The 20,079-nt window shown below is 40.6% G+C and overlaps 1 protein-coding gene across 4 annotated transcripts in view; it reads left to right on the forward strand.

Annotated features, from left to right (window-relative positions):
- The window catches only part of USP9X (ubiquitin specific peptidase 9 X-linked), a 202,218-nt gene extending 182,373 nt beyond the window's left edge, over positions 1–19,845 (forward strand). For 3 of the 4 annotated variants that reach the window (XM_039522093.1, XM_039522099.1, XM_039522109.1), the window contains 8 exons: positions 1,312–1,441; positions 4,549–4,734; positions 6,802–7,022; positions 8,233–8,321; positions 14,216–14,372; positions 15,611–15,823; positions 16,358–16,453; positions 18,005–19,845. In XM_039522093.1, coding sequence (XP_039378027.1) covers positions 1,312–1,441; positions 4,549–4,734; positions 6,802–7,022; positions 8,233–8,321; positions 14,216–14,372; positions 15,611–15,823; positions 16,358–16,453; positions 18,005–18,139 — 1,227 coding nt within the window. In that variant the 3' untranslated portion in view covers positions 18,140–19,845. The remainder of the gene's footprint in view (positions 1–1,311; positions 1,442–4,548; positions 4,735–6,801; positions 7,023–8,232; positions 8,322–14,215; positions 14,373–15,610; positions 15,824–16,357; positions 16,454–18,004) is intronic. The other variant, XM_039522083.1, reaches the window with a different exon arrangement.
- Positions 19,846–20,079: the final 234 nt, after the last annotated feature.

Raw genomic sequence — 20,079 nt, forward strand, 5'->3', positions numbered from 1 at the left:
TACATAGAAGATGGGTCTAATCAATAGTGTGACTACGTGTAAGGAATGCTGCAAATCCTTTGATAAACCTTTTCTGCCACAGACAACCCTGTTCGCCCTATCCCCTTCCTCCCTGCAAAAAATCCTCAGTAAAATTGGGGGAGGAGGGAGGAAACATTTGCAAATTTGACACCATCAGCTCAGGATTAAACAAAGACTGTGAATGGCTAGCCAAAAGCAGTTTCTCCTCCCTTGGTGTTCACACCTCAACTGCCAGAAGAGGGCCTCATCCTCCCTGATTGAACTAACCTCGTTATCTCCAAACTGATTCTGACCTGCGTATTTATACCTGCCTCTGGAAATTTCCATTATATGCATCTGATGAAGTGGGTATTCACCCACGAAAGCTTATGCTCCAATACATCTGTTAGTCCATAAGATGCCACAGGACTCTTTGTTGCATTTTACATGCTCAGATAGTGCTTCCCATAACCAGAGAAAGGGAGAAGAGCCAAAGACTTAATGAAGTTCACAAGGGTACCTCACTTTTACCAGCTATGATCCTGTGATGTGTTCATGTAGCATAGTGATGAGTACCAGTGCTAAATCCTGAGCGGTTTTTCAGTATGTTGGTATATGAACTTTTACTTAATATTAAAATTGTTAACTCTTAATTTTTTCTCCAGGGAATTAACAGTGATATCCTTTACTTTATTGGAGGCTGTTTACTCTTGCTAAGGAACATCAATTATTTTTATTGCATTATCTATGATGATTGGTCACATTCTAAATATATAGGTCATTTATTTTAAATACATAACCGGATTTATTCTCCGATAGTTCCTTTCTGTCTTAAGTTCTTAACTTCTGGAGAAGATCAAAATATATGCCAGCAGTTGTTTTTCCCTTAAGTCTGCTTATCGTAGAGTATCGCTTGCCCATCCTCCTTCCTTACTAGTTATGAATGGGTTTTTCTTATAATTATACATTTTTATAAAAATAATTAACTATAATTTGAGCACTTGTTTCTTTCCCAATGTATGTACTGCATCTTAATAGGAAAGCAGTGAATATTTTTCTTTTGTCGAGTACTGTGGAGCATTCTTATTTCTCTCACTTGGGACCCAGTAATTGAAGCTGTCTTAGAATTTCATAGACCTGTTTTTTTAACTATTCCCCTTTAAAGGGGCTTCACCTTATACTAGTTTGCTGCATGAAAAATGACACTTATAGGCTGACAGTGTAATCAGGTATTGAGCTCCTATGTATGGATTTACTGAATAGAAACTGTTCAGGAACTGCCATTGATATTAGAACTTTTTTGTTTTGCAGGCCTATGATAACTTAAGTTTGAGTGATCACTTGCTGAGAGCAGTACTAAACCTTCTTAGAAGGGAAGTGTCTGAGCATGGGCGCCATTTGCAACAGTATTTCAATCTGTTTGTGATGTATGCCAACCTAGGTAAGTAGTTTATGAAATATGCTTAATGGTATTGCTGTAAGGCACTCTGTTTTTACATACAAGAAACTAACCATGCTGACTCAAGTAATGAGATGACCAGGATCAATAAAAAATTGCAGGCCATATTGTACTTGTGGGGGTGTTAATACTTTTAAGAATATTAGGTACTTATGTAACACTTCCAACTGAGTATTTCAAAACATTTCTGACAGTGGGTGTATGAAACTTCACAACACTTTTGTGAAATAATGTCCCATTTTACAGTTGAGTAAAGTGAGGCATAGAGAGGCTAAATGGTTTGCCCAAAGTCTCACTGGACTGTGCATGGTCAGTGTGGTCTAGTAGTCAAAGATTGGGACTATGAACTTCTAATACCAGGTCAGCAGAAGACTTACTAACCTTGAGTAAGTCAGTTAACCTCTGATTCCTCTATCCTAAAATAGTGATAGTAATATTGTTTTTACAAATAGCCCCCTGCCAAATTGCTCCAGGTGCTGAACATCAGATCACAATTTTAAATTACATTAAAAACTTTAGTACGTACCTTCGAGGGGTAGGGGGAGAGAAGTTAATTAAAGTTTGTACAGTGTTTAGACAGTGTAAAGTGTTTATATAAAGACTAAGCATTGTGATGAGTCTCACAATATGTTGCTGTGGTCTTGTTATAATGAGATAAGCAGTTATGCTCAGGCAAAAATCAGCTTAGCAAATCAAACAGGAGTACTTGTGGCACCTTAAAGACTAACAAATTTATTTAAGCATGAGCTTTGGTGAGCTACAGCTCACTTCTTCGGATGCATAGAATGGAACACACAGACAGGGGATATTTATACATACAGAGAACATGAAAAGGTGGAAGTATGCATACCAACAGGCAGAGTCTAATCAATTGAGATGAGCTATCATTAGCAGGAGGAAAAAAACTTTTTGAAGTGATAATTAAGATGGCTCATAGAAGGTGTGAGGAGAACTTAACATAGGGAAATAGATTCAATTGGTGTAATGACCCAACCATTCCCAGTCTTTGTTTAACCCACAGTTAATAGTATCTAGTTTGCATATTAATTCAAGTTCAGCAGTTTCTCTTTGGAGTCTGTTTTTGAAGTTTTTTTGTTGCAAAATTGCCACCTTCAAGTCTGTCACTGAGTGGTTAGAGAGGTTGAAGTGTTCTCCCACTGGTTTTTGAATGTTATGATTCCTGATGTCAGATTTGTGTCCATTTATTCTTTTGCGTAGAGACTGTCCGGTTTGGCCAATGTACATGGCAGAGGGGCATTGCTGGCACATGATGGCATATATCACGTTGGTAGATGTGCAGGTGTATGAGCCCCTGATGGCGTGTCTGATGTGATTAGGTCCTATGATGGTGTCACTTGAATGGATATGTGGACAGAGCTGGCATCGGGCTTTGTTGCAAGGATAGGTTCCTGGGTTAGTGTTTATGTTGTATGGTGTGTGGTTGCTGGTGAGTATTTGCTTCAGGTTGGGAGGCTGTCTATAAGCGAGGACTGGCTTGTCTCCCAAGATCTGTGAGAGTGAGTTCTCCTCACACCTTCTATGGGCCATCTTAATTATCACTTCAAAAAGTTTTTTTCCTCCTGCTAACGATAGCTCATCTCAATTGATTAGACTCTGCCTGTTGGTATGCATACTTCCACCTTTTCATGTTCTCTGTATGTATAAATATCCCCTGTCTGTGTGTTCCATTCTATGCATCCGAAGAAGTGAGCTGTAGCTCACGAAAGCTCATGCTTAAATAAATTTGTTAGTCTTTAAGGTGCCACAAGTACTCCTGTTTTTTTTGCGGATACAGACTAACACGGCTGCTACTCTGAAACTTAGCAAATCAGTTACTTGGTTACATGATGTAGTTAGAAAACCCCTCCAATTCAGAGAGCCAAGTTTAAGAATTGGACTTAATCTTCTGTTTCCCAAAACTGCAAGGCTTGTTTATTTTCAAATCTAGATATTGATTTTGTGGCAATGTTTGCCTACAGTGGCTCTTTATTTTTACTGTACTGAATGTGGTGGCTGTTTACTTATTAAATAATGTAAGTTTAATCATATTCTAGTGACTGATGTTGATGCAGTATGGTGCTATTCACTATCATTCTGTGACATGCTGCTTTCTGATTGGCTTGAGTGCTTACCTATTTTGTGCTTCAGTCAGCACAGTTTATCCATTGGTGACATTTTTAGTTGTTTACTGTCATTTGATTAATTAAGCGTGTCCACAACTGGATAATTTTTTTCATTTAAAATGTCATTTTTTTGTGGTCAGCAATCTGAATGGCTGATACCTTTATGCTTCCTGATAACATATAAAACTATTGTAAGGCATGTTTTTGCTGCAGTAATGATCTACAACTTAGATCACTTTGGATTCTGATTCTCTCGCAGTCTGATACAAGTGGGCTTTACCTTTCTTCCTGCAAAGTATTGGAGACCGTTGAGACTCATGACGCACAGACAACCTGTGGAACTCATTGCCAGGGGATGTTGTGAAGGCCAAAAGTATTTACCAAAACAAAATAAAAGTTCATGTAGGATATGTCCATCAATGGCTATTAGCCAAGATAGGGATGTAATCCCATGCTCTGGGTGTCCCTGAGCCTCTCACTTCCAGATGCTGGGACTGGACAATGGGAATGGATAACTTGATAATCACCCTATTTTATCATTCCCTTTGAAGCATGTGGCATTGGCCTCTATCGGAAGACAGGATACTGTGCTGGATGGACTATTGGTTTGACGCTGTATGGCCATTCTTATGTTCTTTAGCGACTGATCTCTAGTTACGTGAGCACTAATGAGCACCATTGTGGAAATGTTTTTGTTCATAATTCTGATGATATATGCAGTTTTCAGTTAAACCCTAATAAGAATCTAGTCCAGCTTCTTCCCCCTGCCCCCATCTCCCTCCCAGAAGGAATGTATAACTGAGAGCATGAATAAGAACCAGCAATGGAAAAATATGACTTTTTTTCAAATTTTTCAAAAAAATTTACCAAAAAATCCAACTATATAAGAACAGTAACAATTAAGCTTATAAAAACATATTGTTGTCAATACTATCCATGAGATGTAATTTTTTTGTCCCTCTGAAGGTGTAGCAGAAAAGACACAACTTCTGAAACTAAGTGTACCTGCAACGTTCATGCTTGTGGCTCTTGATGAAGGCCCAGGCCCTCCAATCAAATATCAGTATGCTGAACTGGGAAAATTGTACACTGTAGTGTCACAGCTAATCCGTTGTTGCAATGTGTCATCACGTATGCAGTCTTCTATCAATGGTATAGTGAATTTTACAAGTTTTTTTTAATGAATTGAAAACATTGGTTATAAGTTAGTAAATTATTAGTATATGTGGTGTTTCACTATTAAATTTACTCACTGGAGCAGTAGTCTTAAGGGGTTTGTTATATGTTATATTTAGCAGTTTCTTACATTTTGTAATAGATTTTCCTGATTCTGCAGTGGCCAAATCCTATGTTGATGTACGTATCCCACTAAAACTACAAATCATTCTCCATTAAGCCTATTTAGGCCTTTTAAAAGAACACAATTAGGAAGGTGTAGAGGACCTATTAATATCAAACCTATTGCAATTAGATGTTTTACTTTTATAAAGACTGGGCTAAATTCTTCTCATTAAAATGAATGGAGTTGAACTGACATACCTGATGAAATTTAACTAAAACTTAACCCTGCTGAGCCAGTGCCCCAGGAAAAGCCCAAGATCCTGCAACCTGGGGCACTAGCCAGAAGGAGCTGAGCCGAGCCCTGCATGTGCCGAAGCCTCTGCACCTCTCAGCTAAACTCTGGAGTGGCGGGAGGGAAGTGATTTCCATCCTGTTCCTGCCCCAAACCTGCCCGCTCCACAGCAGCCCCCTTAGCAGGGGCTTAGCACCCTCTTCATTCCCTTCCTCCTCACGTCCTGGGTCCTGCCCCCAGGGAGTGTGGGGCTGCTCCATCCCCTAGGCACCCTACCCTGATGAGTCACCTCTCTGGCCAGGTTCCATGAAGCCCCTGCAGTCAGGTTCCCTGGGCCCTGGTGCACAATTCATCCATGGGGCTTAACCCCTTCCTGCCTGTGCTGTAGCCGGGGGACAGGAGGCAGCTGTTAGCTGCCTTTTGACACTCTGCAGGCAGGGAAGGGACAAGCTGCTTCCAGCGGTGGTGGGGGGTAAGGGATGAGCTCTGCAAATACTCTGGCCACGTCACACACTTGTGGCTGGAAGCAGCTCCCGTCCCTTTCCTCTCACAGTGCTGAAAGGCTGCTGCTGGCCACATTCTGGTGTAAATCCTGGCAGAAATCAGGGAGAGGGCATGTGACCCTACATGCCCACCTCTCCCCCACCCCTCCAAGTTTCCTTGGGACGGTGCAGCGCCAGGTACCAAGAGAGGCAGGTCCATCCCTGGGGCCCAGCCAGGCATGGAGGGCAGAGAGTGCTGGGCAGGGAGGGTTGGTCAGGGTGTGTGTGTGTGTTTCTCTCACACACACACACACACACACACCCACACAAGAGGTGTACAGGTGTGTGTGTCACCTCTCCCCAAGTGAACCCTAAATCCTTAAAGATAAGAATGTATTATGCAGTATTTCTTTTTAACAGGGGCTCAGTTAACTTGATGTTAATTTGAATGTCTACTGCCTAGCTCTGATTGCCATTGAACTCACTTGAATATGAGTAATTTTACCAGGTGTCCCTTACTCAGCATAGGGAAATATGGTCACCCTAAGTATAATCTAACTAAAACCAAAATACCAGGAGCAAAGAAACAATTTTTCTTTGTACAAAACAAGTCCACAGAACTAAATCCCCCAACCTCAGTTACTGCACCACCTCTTATCTTCCTCACCAATGACCAGCCCCCTCCAAAAAAATCTGTATGCATCCAAACCACCACATACATCCTTATCCCAATTGTCAGTTGTATTTGACAGCATGCTCTAAAATTAAACAGATTTGGGTTTATTTTAGACAAGTGGGACAATGAGTGTATTCCAAAGTTGAAGGGCCCTCACTGAGGACACTCTGCCAACAAGTCATTCCCTTATATACCAGAGGAGCTCCAATGCTTTCAGCGATCTCAACTGTGGTAATGCCCCACAAAATAAGAGGTAGTTCACTCAGGTCACACAACTCCCCTGCCTCAATGTTAGAGAATCTAGCTCTTTATACCAGAGAACTTTTCACGGAGGGGATAGTTTATTATAAGTTCAGTATCTTATTTTAAGTCTTTCCATTGACTATACCATCTGTCTTTCATTTATTAGTCCCAGAGTTTAAATATGTATTTGTTTATATTAAAAAGTACTTAAGTACTGTTTCATCAGTATTAATTGTTTGTTCCAGGTAATCCCCCACTTTCAAACCCTTATGGCGATCCTAATTTATCGCAGCCTATAATGGCACTTCAGCAGAATGTGGCAGACATTTTGTTTGTACGAACTAGCTATGTGAAGAAAATTATTGAAGACTGCAGCAACTCAGAAGAGACCATCAAATTGCTTCGTTTTTGTTGTTGGGAAAATCCTCAATTCTCTTCCACTGTCCTAAGTGAACTTCTCTGGCAGGTAAAATAAAATAAAAATCAGGGAAGCAGATGGGATAAGTTTGGGCATATGTAAGTGTAAAAATGTGCCATATAGAGAGAGGTGATATCCATGTGAGAAATTGTATTGATATGTGATAAATAAACTTCTCTTTGGATGCCTTCTGCTAGGATTTTCACTTGGGGTTTCATACTGAAATACTGTAGAATTCCCCCAGATCCTAAAAATTAGGAGCCCCAAGAGCAATGATAACAGGATATAGCACAACCAGATCAAATTGGCCTTTGTGTGTCTCCATCCACAAACTGGCTAGTTCCCTCCTAGCCACAGTCAGCAAAGAAGCTGCAGTTTCATTGATTCATGTCTTCAAGTATCCTTTTTTGTCTCCAGTCAGTATGTTGCAAAACTTCAGTGTATCTGCTAGGTCCTCTACTCATGTCACATTTTCCCACCCCAGTAGAAGTTTTGTTTTACTTTTGGATGTCCCTTATTTAAGTTGGACTAGTTTTATTCCCTGTGACATTTATATTCATCATATAGGTTGGAGTGTCCAGTGGTATCTTAAAAAACAACATTGACATTAATATTACTGCTTTTTGCAGCTATTTGCAGTTTACTTCTTCTTTTGGGATAACCTTTATGTGGCTTACTCTCCAGAAGCAAGAATTGTAATAGAAAGTATTTTCTTGTTGTTCTGCGTCTCTGAAGCTATATTTTTCACACAGGATTTTAATTCACTCACTTTCCTCCCCTCAGAGTTTGTGGGCGTCATTTTTTGATGTGTTTTTTCCCCTTAGTTTCATTTTTTAGTCAGTTTCTTTCCTTTTTAAATCTCACTGCTGGTCTTGTCTCCTCAGGAGATTCACGTGCACATACAACTGAGGTAACTGGATGGAATGCTGAAATGTCAATATTTATATCTTGTAATAGAGGGGAGGTTATGTGCAACATATAGTAAGGGGCCTGGTTCATGTTCTATGCAGTGCTTGCTACCACCACCCCAAGGAATCAAAGTTCCCAAGAGCTGAGGGAGTTTTGCCAAACTCAGCCTGGGGAAGTGAAGGCCCTAGTGTGACAATAGTGTCTGAGATCGATCACCAGAGAAGCAGAATTGAATATTCAGAACATGAATATTGCAACCATTTCAAACTCATGCCCCAGTTACCTTTATTACAACCATCATGTATTAAGAAACCTTTTTTTCTGAGACATAATTTTCACTTCTTTTAAGGTTGCATATTCATACACCTATGAACTTCGACCTTACTTGGATCTGCTTTTGCAAATCCTATTAATTGAGGACTCTTGGCAGACCCACAGGTTAGTATTCTTTTTTTTTTCCATTTTACAGTAGAATTCCATCTTTTCATAATTCAGGACTCCCCAGTTGAACAGTTTCTCTTCCCAACTAAATGGTTCTGCTGATTAAGAGAAATGGACTTAAAAAATCTGAAAAGACTTAAACTCTACTAATCAAAACACAAGGACAAAACTTATATTCAGTTTACTTCATTTTTAGCCCTGCTTTTAAATTAGGCAACTTGTGTATTTAAAACTTGAGCTTAGAATTTCACTTTTTTTCACAACAGGCAGAAAGCTGTTTAGCCACTTAACACTAATTGAATGCATCCCTCTAAAAGTGGAACCTTTACTAATATTCCAGTTAAGCAGCAGTCATTGGTACTCAGTGTCATTAGGCTAGACTGCTTCTTTGGAAACATTCTAGTAAAGTGTCTGTTCCATTTAAGAGGTAATAGTGGTGTTACTGGTCATGACACATTCCTATGTGGATAGGACTATTACCTTTGACACGAAGTTGGGAGAGTTTGCGGTTTTCAAAGACAGTAAACATTCTACATTAGTTCACATTTTAATAGACTGTTGTCTCTTTTGAGAGTGTCAGGTATTCATACCAGTTTGAAACACAATTCTCACCAATTGAGAGAATAAGGACTTTTTTAAATTACCATTAAAATGCTCAATTATTTTTCTTTGCAACTTTATAAATATTGACTTTTTTTTTCTGGTAGCCTCAATCAAAAGCACTGTACAAACATAAAAGAAGGGACTGTCCATGCCTCAGAGAGCTTTCAGTCTGAAACAAAACATACATACACAGTGTCATGGAAGAGGGGTACAACTTGCAATAAATATGATCTAGGTGGTAGCTGGTCATGTTTTGAAATTCAGCCACTTGCTTGATAGCTTGTGTGTGGAAATACATTAGTAGTTAGATTTTAGTAAATCATTTGAAACCGTGTTACAATGAAAACTGACTGCAGTGATGAAAATATGTGAGGGGACCCTTAAGTCATTCCCTTTAGAGTTGGATTGGACTTTTTAGTTCAGCTGCTACCTGGACATATCCCTGAAGACCTTCTCTGAGAAGACAGTGGTGTAGCTTGCTGTTTTTAATTTATTTCTTTATTTATAAGTCTTGATTTACATGTTGAGAGGAAGTTGTTCCCAACAAACCTTCCAGGATATGTCTACAATACAGAGGGGAGCCTGGCTCCCAGCCCAGGTAGACAGTTTTGCTAGCTCAGTTCGAGCTAGTGCACTAAACATAAGCATGAACATGGTGGCACCAATGCAGGCCTGGGCTAGCCACCTGAGCTTGGACCCAGAGTGTAGCATGGGCTTGAGAGCCAGAGCTGTCACCCCAGTCACATCATCCATGTTGCTGTTTTTAGCGTGCTAGCTTGAGCCAGGCTATTATGAATCTGTCTACCCAGACTAGGGGGCTTGCTCCCAGCTTCAGTGTAAACATTCCCTAGGTTCTGAACCCCTATATAGTGTGTCAACACTTGCGTATCCAACTCAGCTAGATGTATAAAGTTCACATAGTCTTTAGCTTAAGAAACACTCTTGGAGATGGAAACAATTTAATAAGACACAACATTAGACCTGTGCAAAAGTGCTGGGTAGGTTTGGGATTCTGAATAGTGTTACTGCTTTTCATATGTCCAACTGCTGGATTTTCAGCATTTGAAATAAGAGTTTAACTAGGATTTTTCAAGTATGCACACTGTGGATCTCACTGTACGTGTGCATGCACCTCAAGCATGTTATATCGGAGTGTTTTGAGTAGCAGTGTCCACTGGGTCTGTGCCACCTCATGCTCTCTTATGAGGGTATATAGGGTGGAGTCATCACAGCCATCTCCCAGTTCCTTCTTATCGCCCATGGGCACCCCACTACTTATTAGTGTTTGCTGCCATTCGGTTTCACTGATCTACCTGAAGAATTTGTTTTTCTTTCTCTCCACTAATAAGTGGACTGCTTTCAATTGAACCGCTTCAAAAAAAAAACAAGACAGCCTTCCTGTACAGAGGGTTTAGGCACTTTGCACCAACTGCCACACCTCAAGGCAAACTAAAAATTCCCCAGCTTTGAGTTCTGCCTATCCTGTGATGGTCTTATTCCACTCACCACTGGGCACAGCCACTATCAGTTTTGCCTTGAGGAAAGCCACATACCATACCAGTGCTCTGCTACTATGGGGGGCTAGGGATTAAAGCTCAACCACTAGCATGGCTCAGGCATGTTACCAGCCAGAACATTCTCAGTCTTGCATGTGCTGTCATGGGCACTGTTGGTAGAACCCTGAGGTATATACTGGCAAGAGTCTACGTCTCCACCCAAGATGTCCTCTGTGTAGAGATTGGCACTGGCTCCTCTGCTACCAAGATCACCCCATGTTTCGGCACTGCCACTTGAAGAGATGTGCTCCTTGTCACCTTCACCTCATTTTTTCTCAGTGTTCAGCAGAGATCTATCTATCCTGGTTGCAAGCATTAGGCATTCCTAAGGAGGTGCAATGCACGATAGAGGAGCTGCCTATCGAAGGAATAGAGCTCTTTGGTAGTCAAACAGATGAGGTGTTCCACTCAGTAAAGGACTCTTGGGCCACATTGCAGTCTTTAGGGATATACACAAAGCCGATCACAACTGAGAGAACACCCTCTTGCTCCTAAAGTAGGCAACCTGGAAAAAACACTCAGAAAAATGCCCCAGTACTCCAGGGGCATTTACACTGTCCTTCTCTGCAATGCATGCTGCACCTTCTCTGAGGTAGCAGGTTTGACAGAAGTGTTGAGAGCCACTCCAAAACCTGTCTAGAGCCAATCATTACCTCAGCAAGCCAACTTTGCCTCCTTCCAATAGGCCTGGTCTGCAATTACAATAGACAGATGGGTGCTAGACATCATTGCCCACTGTGCCATCCATTTCCAGTTCTTTCCCCCTGCCTACCCACTTCCCCATCCCTCTTCAGGGACCCTTCTCACAAGAGCCTTCTGCAAACAGAATTAGTCTTGTTGCTTCGTCTAAAAGCCACAGAAGAGGTCTCAAGAATACAGGAGAAGAGGCATCTAGTCCTGATATATCCTCATTCCAGAAAAGACAGGGTGTCTTCATCCTATCCTAGACCTGAGAATTCTGAAGTGTTACACACCCACACACCCACACCCACACCCATCTCAGATTCAGAATGGTAACTATTGCCTCCGTCATTCCATCCGTTCAGACTCAAGACTGATTCATGGTTTTCAGCTTACAGGATGTGTACTTCCACATAGGTACTTTCTGTGGGATAGGTGGATGGCTAAGCCTCACAGTGGAGCCCATTCATTATCAGTACGAAGTTTTGCTGTTTGGACTCTCCATAGCATGCACAGTATTTACAACATGTCTGCTGTTGTGGCATCCTATATGAGGAGAAGGTACATTCATATCTACCCTTACCTGGAATGATTGGCTGACCAAAGGTGGAAGAGCAGAAGAACATCGGGCCTGAAAACTGCCTTCTCCCTTTTCACCCAGCTAGACCTCTTGGTGAACTAAAATTGTTCCTTACTCCATCACAAGTGAGCAATCATAGGAGCTGAAATAGCCTCCTCACATCACTCCAAGGACAAGATCCTCTCTTTGCAATGACTACTGAATGGAATAAAATCAAATCAGGTCATGACGACAGTGCAGACCTGTCTGACTATTAAGCCAAATGTCAGCATGGCAATTATCTGACACCACTTGCTAGACTTCACCTGCGGCTCTTAAAACTCTGAGGTCAGTCTGTTGCCCAGTAAGACACCAGATGTTCCACCTCGAGTCATCTCAGAGCGGAATTGGTAGCTACACCCCAAAAATATGTGGAATACCCTTTTCTGCTTTCCCTCCAACAGTGACACTAATCTCAAATGTGTCAGAGACAGGTTGGGGTGGTCACCTGGACCATATAAGATGCAAGGCACCTGGTCCTAGAGTGACATGAAATTCTGCATAAAAGACAACACATCTGCAGTGGTCTACATAAACACACCAGTGTGTGCTTATTACCCCTGTCCCACGGAGTGATCATGTTATGAATGTTGTCAGCAACACAGGATAACCCCAATGGCTCTTCACCTCCCAGGGGCCAGCAACAGCCTAGAGGACTTCTTAAGCAGACAGTCACTCACCAGTTATAAGTGGTCACTGCAGAGCTCCATCATCCAGCAGATATCTCAAAGTGGGAGTGTCCCACAAAAGACCTGTTCACCACTAGGGAAAACACCAAATGTCCAACTTTTGCTCTTGGGGGATCTGTGGAACTGAAGCCTCACTTATGCCTTTTCCCCAATTTTCCTAAAGTAATATGTAAGATCAGAGGGGTCAAGGCCACAGTTATCCTCATGGCATCTTACTGGCTAAGGCAGTTTTGGGTGAGAAACCTGCAACAAATGTCCATTCAACCTCCCATCTCTCTGCCAGACATAGCTCAGAACAATGATCATACTCTGCATTTAGCCCCAAAGTGACCACATCTGACAGCCTGGATGTTGGCTGGTTGAGAACTATTGACAGAGACTGCTCCTTTGAGATGCAAGAAATCCTTATACATAGTTGTAAGCAACATACAAGAAGGACCAGTTCCACAAAATAGAAGAGGTTCTCCGTATGGGTGGCCCAGCACAAGCCAGTCTCAGTAGAAACTTAAGTACCAAAGATCTTACCACATACTGCATTTAAAACATTCTGGCCTTTCATTTAGCTCTGTCATGGTCCACCTGGCACCTGTACACTTGTCTTCGATCTTCTCACAACCAACTGTATTGAAGATCCACAAAGACCTCTTATATATTTAGACCCAGCTAAAGAACTAACTCTTGTGTGAGAGCATAATATCCTCTTCCTAAATCTTACTGTGCTTCCCTTTTGGCTACTTTCGGGATGCACCCTGTACTATCTTACTTTAAAGATGGTCTTTCTGGTTTCCATCATCTTGGCTAGGAGAATCTGTGAGCTCCAGGTCTTTGTGGCTGAAACTCTCTACATGACATTTCACGGAGACATGGTCGTATTGAGACCTCATCCTATGTTCATCCTTAAGGTGGTATCAGAATTCCACTCAATCAAGTTAATTTGTATTCCAAAAACCCATTCTACACCAGGGGAAAAACTGCATACTTTGGACATTTCAAGTTCATTCATCCACTGTGTGGACAGAACTAAACCTTCTTCAAGGTGATGTCAGTGTGGATCCCACAACCTCTCCTCCATACCAACTTTTTAGGAGCCCTCAGCATATGGTATTCTGAATTGATGAGGGAACTGAGGGACGGTTGCGGACCCTCCGCCCTTTATGGCATTTGTACAGGAATGTGAAGAAGCACAAGGTGCATGCACAGCCCCAGAAAAAGACTCCTATCTCACATGCATGAGGCATACGTGCATCTATAGCGGGATCCACACTGATGACATCTCAAGCAACATTTACTTGTAAGGTAAGCAACCTTTCTGAGATGTAACTATATTCTAGCATTACAATGGGTGGTAGATATTTATGGAAAGAATTTGTTTTAACTCCGTTGATTGAGAACTAATGATCAATGGGTTACACTTTATTGTTATAGCTATAATTGTCGTTATACTTTTTTGATATCTGATTACTCCGATTTCGTATATCCAGGAGGTCAAGCATATAACTGAATTGTTACTTAATCCTTTTAGAGTCATAATTAATACATTACATTATAATTACTCTGTTATACTTGTTGATGAACACACCTACTACAAAATCCTGTAATCAGAATATTAACTTTTATAATTACAGTGTAATTGAAGTGTAATTCCAGTCACTGTTTTATAATGTGTAACAATGAACAAATTTGAGGACTAAAATTTGACCCTTTGGGGGGGTTTTTTTGGTTTGTTTGTTTGTTTTTTTGCAGGATTCACAATGCACTTAAAGGAATCCCAGATGACAGGGATGGGCTATTTGACACCATTCAGCGTTCTAAGAACCATTATCAGAAAAGAGCTTACCAGTGTATAAAGTGCATGGTAGCTCTTTTCAGCAACTGTCCTGTAGCCTACCAAATCTTACAGGTGATACCTTCCATTCTGACTTCATGGTTGTTTTAGAATTCTAGATAGAAAGTAAGTCAAGCAAATTACAACAGAGTAAATTGCCCTCTTCCTCTAAGTAAAACTCATTTGAATATTTCTTTGTCAAAAGATCAGAAAAAGGAAGTGGGAGGGAGGGATTCAGCTAAACTTGACAGTAATATACAGATTGTATTAATGCTTGTGTGCAGCTGCTCCAAACCCACCAATGCTTCCTGTCACATTACCCTTCTGGAAAAAAATGTATGCAGTCAGTAAAAAGAACTTTTGTTTAAACCAGGGGTGGGCAAACTTTTTGGCCTGAGGGCCACATCAGGTTTCTAAAAATGTATGCAGGGCTGGCTGGTTAGGGGAGGCTGTGCCTCCCCGAACAGCTAGACCTGGCCTGGCTCCTACCCTCTGACACCCACACACACACACCCTGTTCTTGCCCTCTGATGGCCCCCCCAGGACCCCTGTCCCATCCAACCCTCCCTGTCCCCTGATGGCCCCCAGACTCTCTGCCCCTGACCCTCCCGCACCCCCTCTCATTCCTGACTGCTCCCCCCCCCCCGGGACCCTTACCCCATAACAACCACCCCTTCTCCCTGACTGCCCCCACAACCACTGCCCCCTGCCGCCCCATCCAACCCCCCCTCCTTCCTGACTGCTCCCCCAGGACTCCTGCCCCAATCAACCTCCCTGCTCCCTGCCCTCTGACTGCTCTGACCCCTATCCACACACCCCTGACCACCACCCTGAACTTCCCTGCCCTCTATCCAAACCCTTCTGCTCCCTTAACACATTTCCTGGAGCACTGGTGGCTGGCAGTGGTACAGCTACGCTGCCCAGAACACCAGGACAGGCAGCCACACCACCTGGCTAGAGCCAGTCACACCACCGCGCAGCACAGAGCACCGAGTCAGGCCACGGCTCTGCAGCTGCGCTGCCCAGCAAGAGCTCACCACCCAGAGCATTGCGCCGGCAGTGGAGTGAGTTGAGGCTGTGGGGGAGGGGTCAGAGGCTAGCCTCCTGGGCCAGGAGCTCAGTAGTTGGGCAGGAGGGTATCGTGGGCTGGATGTGGCCCGTGGGCCACAATTTGCCTACCTCTGGTTTAAACAGTGGGCTAGTGTGAAGATGGTAATCTGTTTCCCAGTAGGTGGATGTTGTGGCAATAGAGAAGTATTGGTATTTGAAGAATAAAAAGGGGATTCTGAACTGTCAATTTTCTATCTCTGCAGAGCAATGGAGATTTGAAGAGAAAATGGACCTGGGCAGTAGAATGGCTCGGAGATGAACTTGAGCGTAGGCCATATACTGGAAATCCACAATACACATATAATAATTGGTCTCCCCCAGTGCAGAGTAATGAAACATCAAATGGTTACTTCTTGGAAAGATCTCACAGTGCTAGAATGACCCTTGCAAAAGCTTGTGAACTCTGCCCAGAAGAGGTAAAGAATTAGACTTCAGAAAGTTAAATAAAATTGCTGCTTTAAATGCTCAAAATCCTTTGTACCTTATCCAGTAGTAGCAACAGTGAGTTGGGCAGCAGATTGTTCCCAGTTTCTGCTGGTTTTAGAAGTAAGAAGTTCTGTAACTTATTTGCTAGTATGAAACTACCTAAAATTAACAATCATTTCCACTAACTGCCAGTTGTATAGTGTTGATGGTTTGTAGTAATCTTCTCTCATGTTACTTACCATTTGTATTGGCATTAACTGATTCCAAAGTTGTAATACCCCTAATTGAACTAAAATGGTGAAATTCCGTTCTATGAAGAGAGAAGGTGGTATCTGATAACTTATATCAAAAGTAAGACTTTTCTCTATGATATTGAGCAAGTTGCCACTTAATGTTGCTTGTTTAAAATGTTGGGGGGAGGGAGAGGAGGAGCGTCTTGGTCTCCCAGGAACAGTGAGATTACAGTTTAAGAATGGGATTGGATTTGATTTGAGAAGTAATATTTTACTGTATATTAATTTTAGGAACCCGATGACCCAGATGCCCCAGATGAACATGAATCCTCCCCACCAGAAGATGCCCCATTGTATCCTCATTCACCCAGTTCCCAGTATCAACAGGTAAACAGTGTAGAGCTTCACTTTCCACTGAAGGATGTGAAGTCTAACTTTTTGTTTTAGCTTTCATGCTAACTCACACTGTAATAAATATTTAACTAGAAACACATTATAGTTCAAATCTCACACTTCTAGAGTGATCATAAAGATGAACATTCAGCACCATTTACTAGAAGCAGTTTCTCCATCAGAATTTCACATAAAACCCAACATTTTACCATAACAGATATTTATCATTTATACTAAAAGCACATATGCTGACTGCCATCCCCTAGCGAATGCATACTGGTTTGATTCAGCTGTGCTTCTTCCATGTTTATCACCTTAATCTGTGAATTGCACCATTGACTTAAATGATAGAATCCAGCCTTACATTAGTAAATTGCTTTAGACTTTAGTAATTACCGGTACTTAAAAATGACTTTGTCCCATATATAATTTGTTCTGTGAACACTGATATCCAAGTTTAAAGTGCATATAAAATTTAAATCTATTTCCGGGTTAAGTGACTATTTTGTTAGCGTCTATTCAAACAGAAAGCTAGATTTGAAAAAAATCATACCTAGATTTATTGAGCTGGTAATAACTAAATTAGTAGGTCCCAGAGTTAACTGCAGTTTTTATTTTCCTTCTTTTCTCCAAATCACTTATATATTCTGAATCTGCTAATTTAATTTCCTGCCCTGCCAAACCCATTTCCCCTTCATCTTGCTTTCCTTACTGATGTTCTCAGCAGAGCAGTTGGCAAGTGATGTAGACTTCTCCATCCCCTTGGAGTTAAGCCACAGCTTGTCACGAACTCACTGATTAATCCTTTACTTGTGTGATGTGTTCACTTTCTCACAACAGCAGGCATTTCTCACCCTGTAACACACACAACCCTTTTTTCTTAGTATTGCAATAATAGGTTTATTATAAGGTCAAATCTTGCAGTTCCCTAAAGTATCATGGACAGACAACATTTTACAATTGACAGTTGTATAGGTGTATTTTTAATCAAAAATTGTACTTGTTAGCATCTGGAGAAAATAACTGTTCAGATTTTATTTACTTCTGTAACAATTATTTTTTAGCGGGCAAAACCTAATGTATGTTTGCACAATTATAGCTAATTTATTTTATTGTGTGTTTATTTTTTAAATTTTTATCCCATACCGTTTTATCTTTTGGTAGAACTATATATACATTTTAATGTAAACTGTACACATCACGTAGGCAGCATTCCATTCATCCTCTTTTTTTGCGTTGTTTTGCATGTAATTGTCTGCAACTTAAAATCTGTATTTACTAATTTTTCATTATAGCTTAATCTTTGCAAGTTCAATTCAGAATTTTTTTATCTTCAGCATAAATTCATTTAAAAGGTAAGGGCAGGACACTTCACAGTAATGAATAAACATCCTGAAATATGTATTACTAATTAACCAGTTCACTATGCTTTGGGATATTTTTTTCAGTGGTGTATGTTCAAAGGACGGGGGGGATCACTATAATTGCTTAGAAAAAATTTCGCAAGCATAACATCTCCTTAAAATGTTTTATTCTATTTTACAGAATAACCATGTGCATGGACAGCCATATACAGGCCCAGCAGCACATCATATGAACAACCCTCAACGAACTGGCCAACGAGCACAAGAAAATTATGAAGGCAGTGAAGAAGTTTCCCCGCCTCAGACGAAAGATTAGTTAAATGCACATAATCAATTAACTTGCTCCATCAAGACTGTGCACCCAGGCCTTACAGTCCAACCTTTCTCTGTGTCTGGCTAATATTTAAAACTAGAAAAACTATTCCTAATCAACATGGAGTGGAGAGTCTATTCACTGTCTTATCTGCAGAAAATTGCTGTCAATATATAACCTGCCTGCAGTGGAAAGTGTATAGTGTTTTGTAATAAATGGCCTGATGCTAATGTGTAAATGGCAAAGGTGTATATAGTATATTAATGTTTGACTGTTAATTCTTAAGCAAGAAACATTTTTTTTGTCTTGATGAGACTCGCAGATCTACGAAAACAAAAAGTAACTTCTTGATATATCCGCTGCGCTCTGCAACCAGTGTTGCCTGCCTAATGGCAGTTGGATCAACTCCTTTATGAAAAAGCCTATCCATGTCAACCACAAAAATAGTTTCATGTTAATTCTTTGCCACTGGAGTCGATTTTACTATGAGCAACGTAATGGCTGGTAACCTTTTAATTATTTGGTTGATGTGGAAAATTGGTGATGTAACATTGTTTCTAGATCTTTTTTCATTGCCTTTTTCATTCTGGTATTAGGTTAATCACTTTGAAGCTATAGTTATGCTGTAACATTTAGCATGGCTTCACACCAGGTTAGTGTAGCCAATCGGGGAGGGGAAAAAACAACCATGACAGTAGTTGTCCCAAAGTGACAACTGTATTGCTCAGAGCTTTTTCTTCTTACACCTAGACTACAAAATGGGAGAGGGAGGGAAATGTGACAAACAAGTGGTTTTCAGTTGCACATATGTTCCTCACATCTAATGTTGGACAGTTCTGTCTCTGGGTGGGATAAAAACACTTAGTTTTCAGTAATAGGAATTTAAAAGATTTAAAACAAATATGCAAAAATTTTGCTATGCCAGGATGCCTGGAGCATAATAGACTGTATTTGGTGTGCTTGTTTTGTTTCTTTGGTAGAGCTTATTAGATAAACTACTAACACTTTCCTTCTACTGCATCCCAGTGAAGTGGAAGTCAACAAAATCACACAGTACTTGTGAGTGCCACTGCACCAAGTTAACTTGCTGGTTTTCCGCTCATTCACAGTTCTACTTGAAAGCAAGAATTGTCTTAGCTCTTTAACCATTATACAAGAAATCTTAACTTTAGACGCAGGGTTTAATTATAAAAGAAACTACTGGTTAGTCACATACAATTCAAAGGTATCTCTAGTCTGGAATAAACATTTGTTTAAAGACTTCAAGAAACGCATCAGTAAATACTGTATTTAAATGAAAATTGGTAACTTGAATGTGTGTAATTTTTTGCAACCTGTCTAAAAACCAAATACCCCTGCAAAACAGATACAGCCCACCCTATACTATTTAAATATTTTGCTGTTTTATTTTATAGAAATTATTTTGCTGAATTCACAAATAGAATTTGATTTAAGAAGAATATTTTGTCCTGTGGTGTGTGGTTTTTTTTGTTTTATTTTTTAATTGACTGCACAGAAAGTTTAATTCTGTGCAATGGCACTATGCTGAATTCTGGAACTACAGTCACATTGAGATTTTTGTGCACAGAAAAATTTGGCCCTTGACTAAGAATAAAAAATTAGGACAATTACCCTGTAAAAGTTTCCTAATGTGATTTATCTTGTACTTTTTGTATGTTTTATATATATACATGTATATATTTAATGAGCACAAGCTTGATGGTGTTTTTTTATAATTAAGTTAATAGAAACAAATCTGCTTTATCAAACAGAAGGTCTGTAGTGTTGAAATGAACAAAAAAAAAATCACAAATGCATTTTATGCATTTAGTGTAATATAAGGGAGGATATAGAGATGAATTCATTTGATTTTTTTAAATATTCTATGTAGCAATCATCACTTTTGTGCTTCCATGTGTTCTTTAGTGCTCAACAACTTAATT

This window comes from Mauremys reevesii, linkage group 1, assembly GCF_016161935.1.
Source record: "Mauremys reevesii isolate NIE-2019 linkage group 1, ASM1616193v1, whole genome shotgun sequence".
Taxonomy (NCBI): Eukaryota; Metazoa; Chordata; order Testudines; family Geoemydidae; genus Mauremys; species Mauremys reevesii.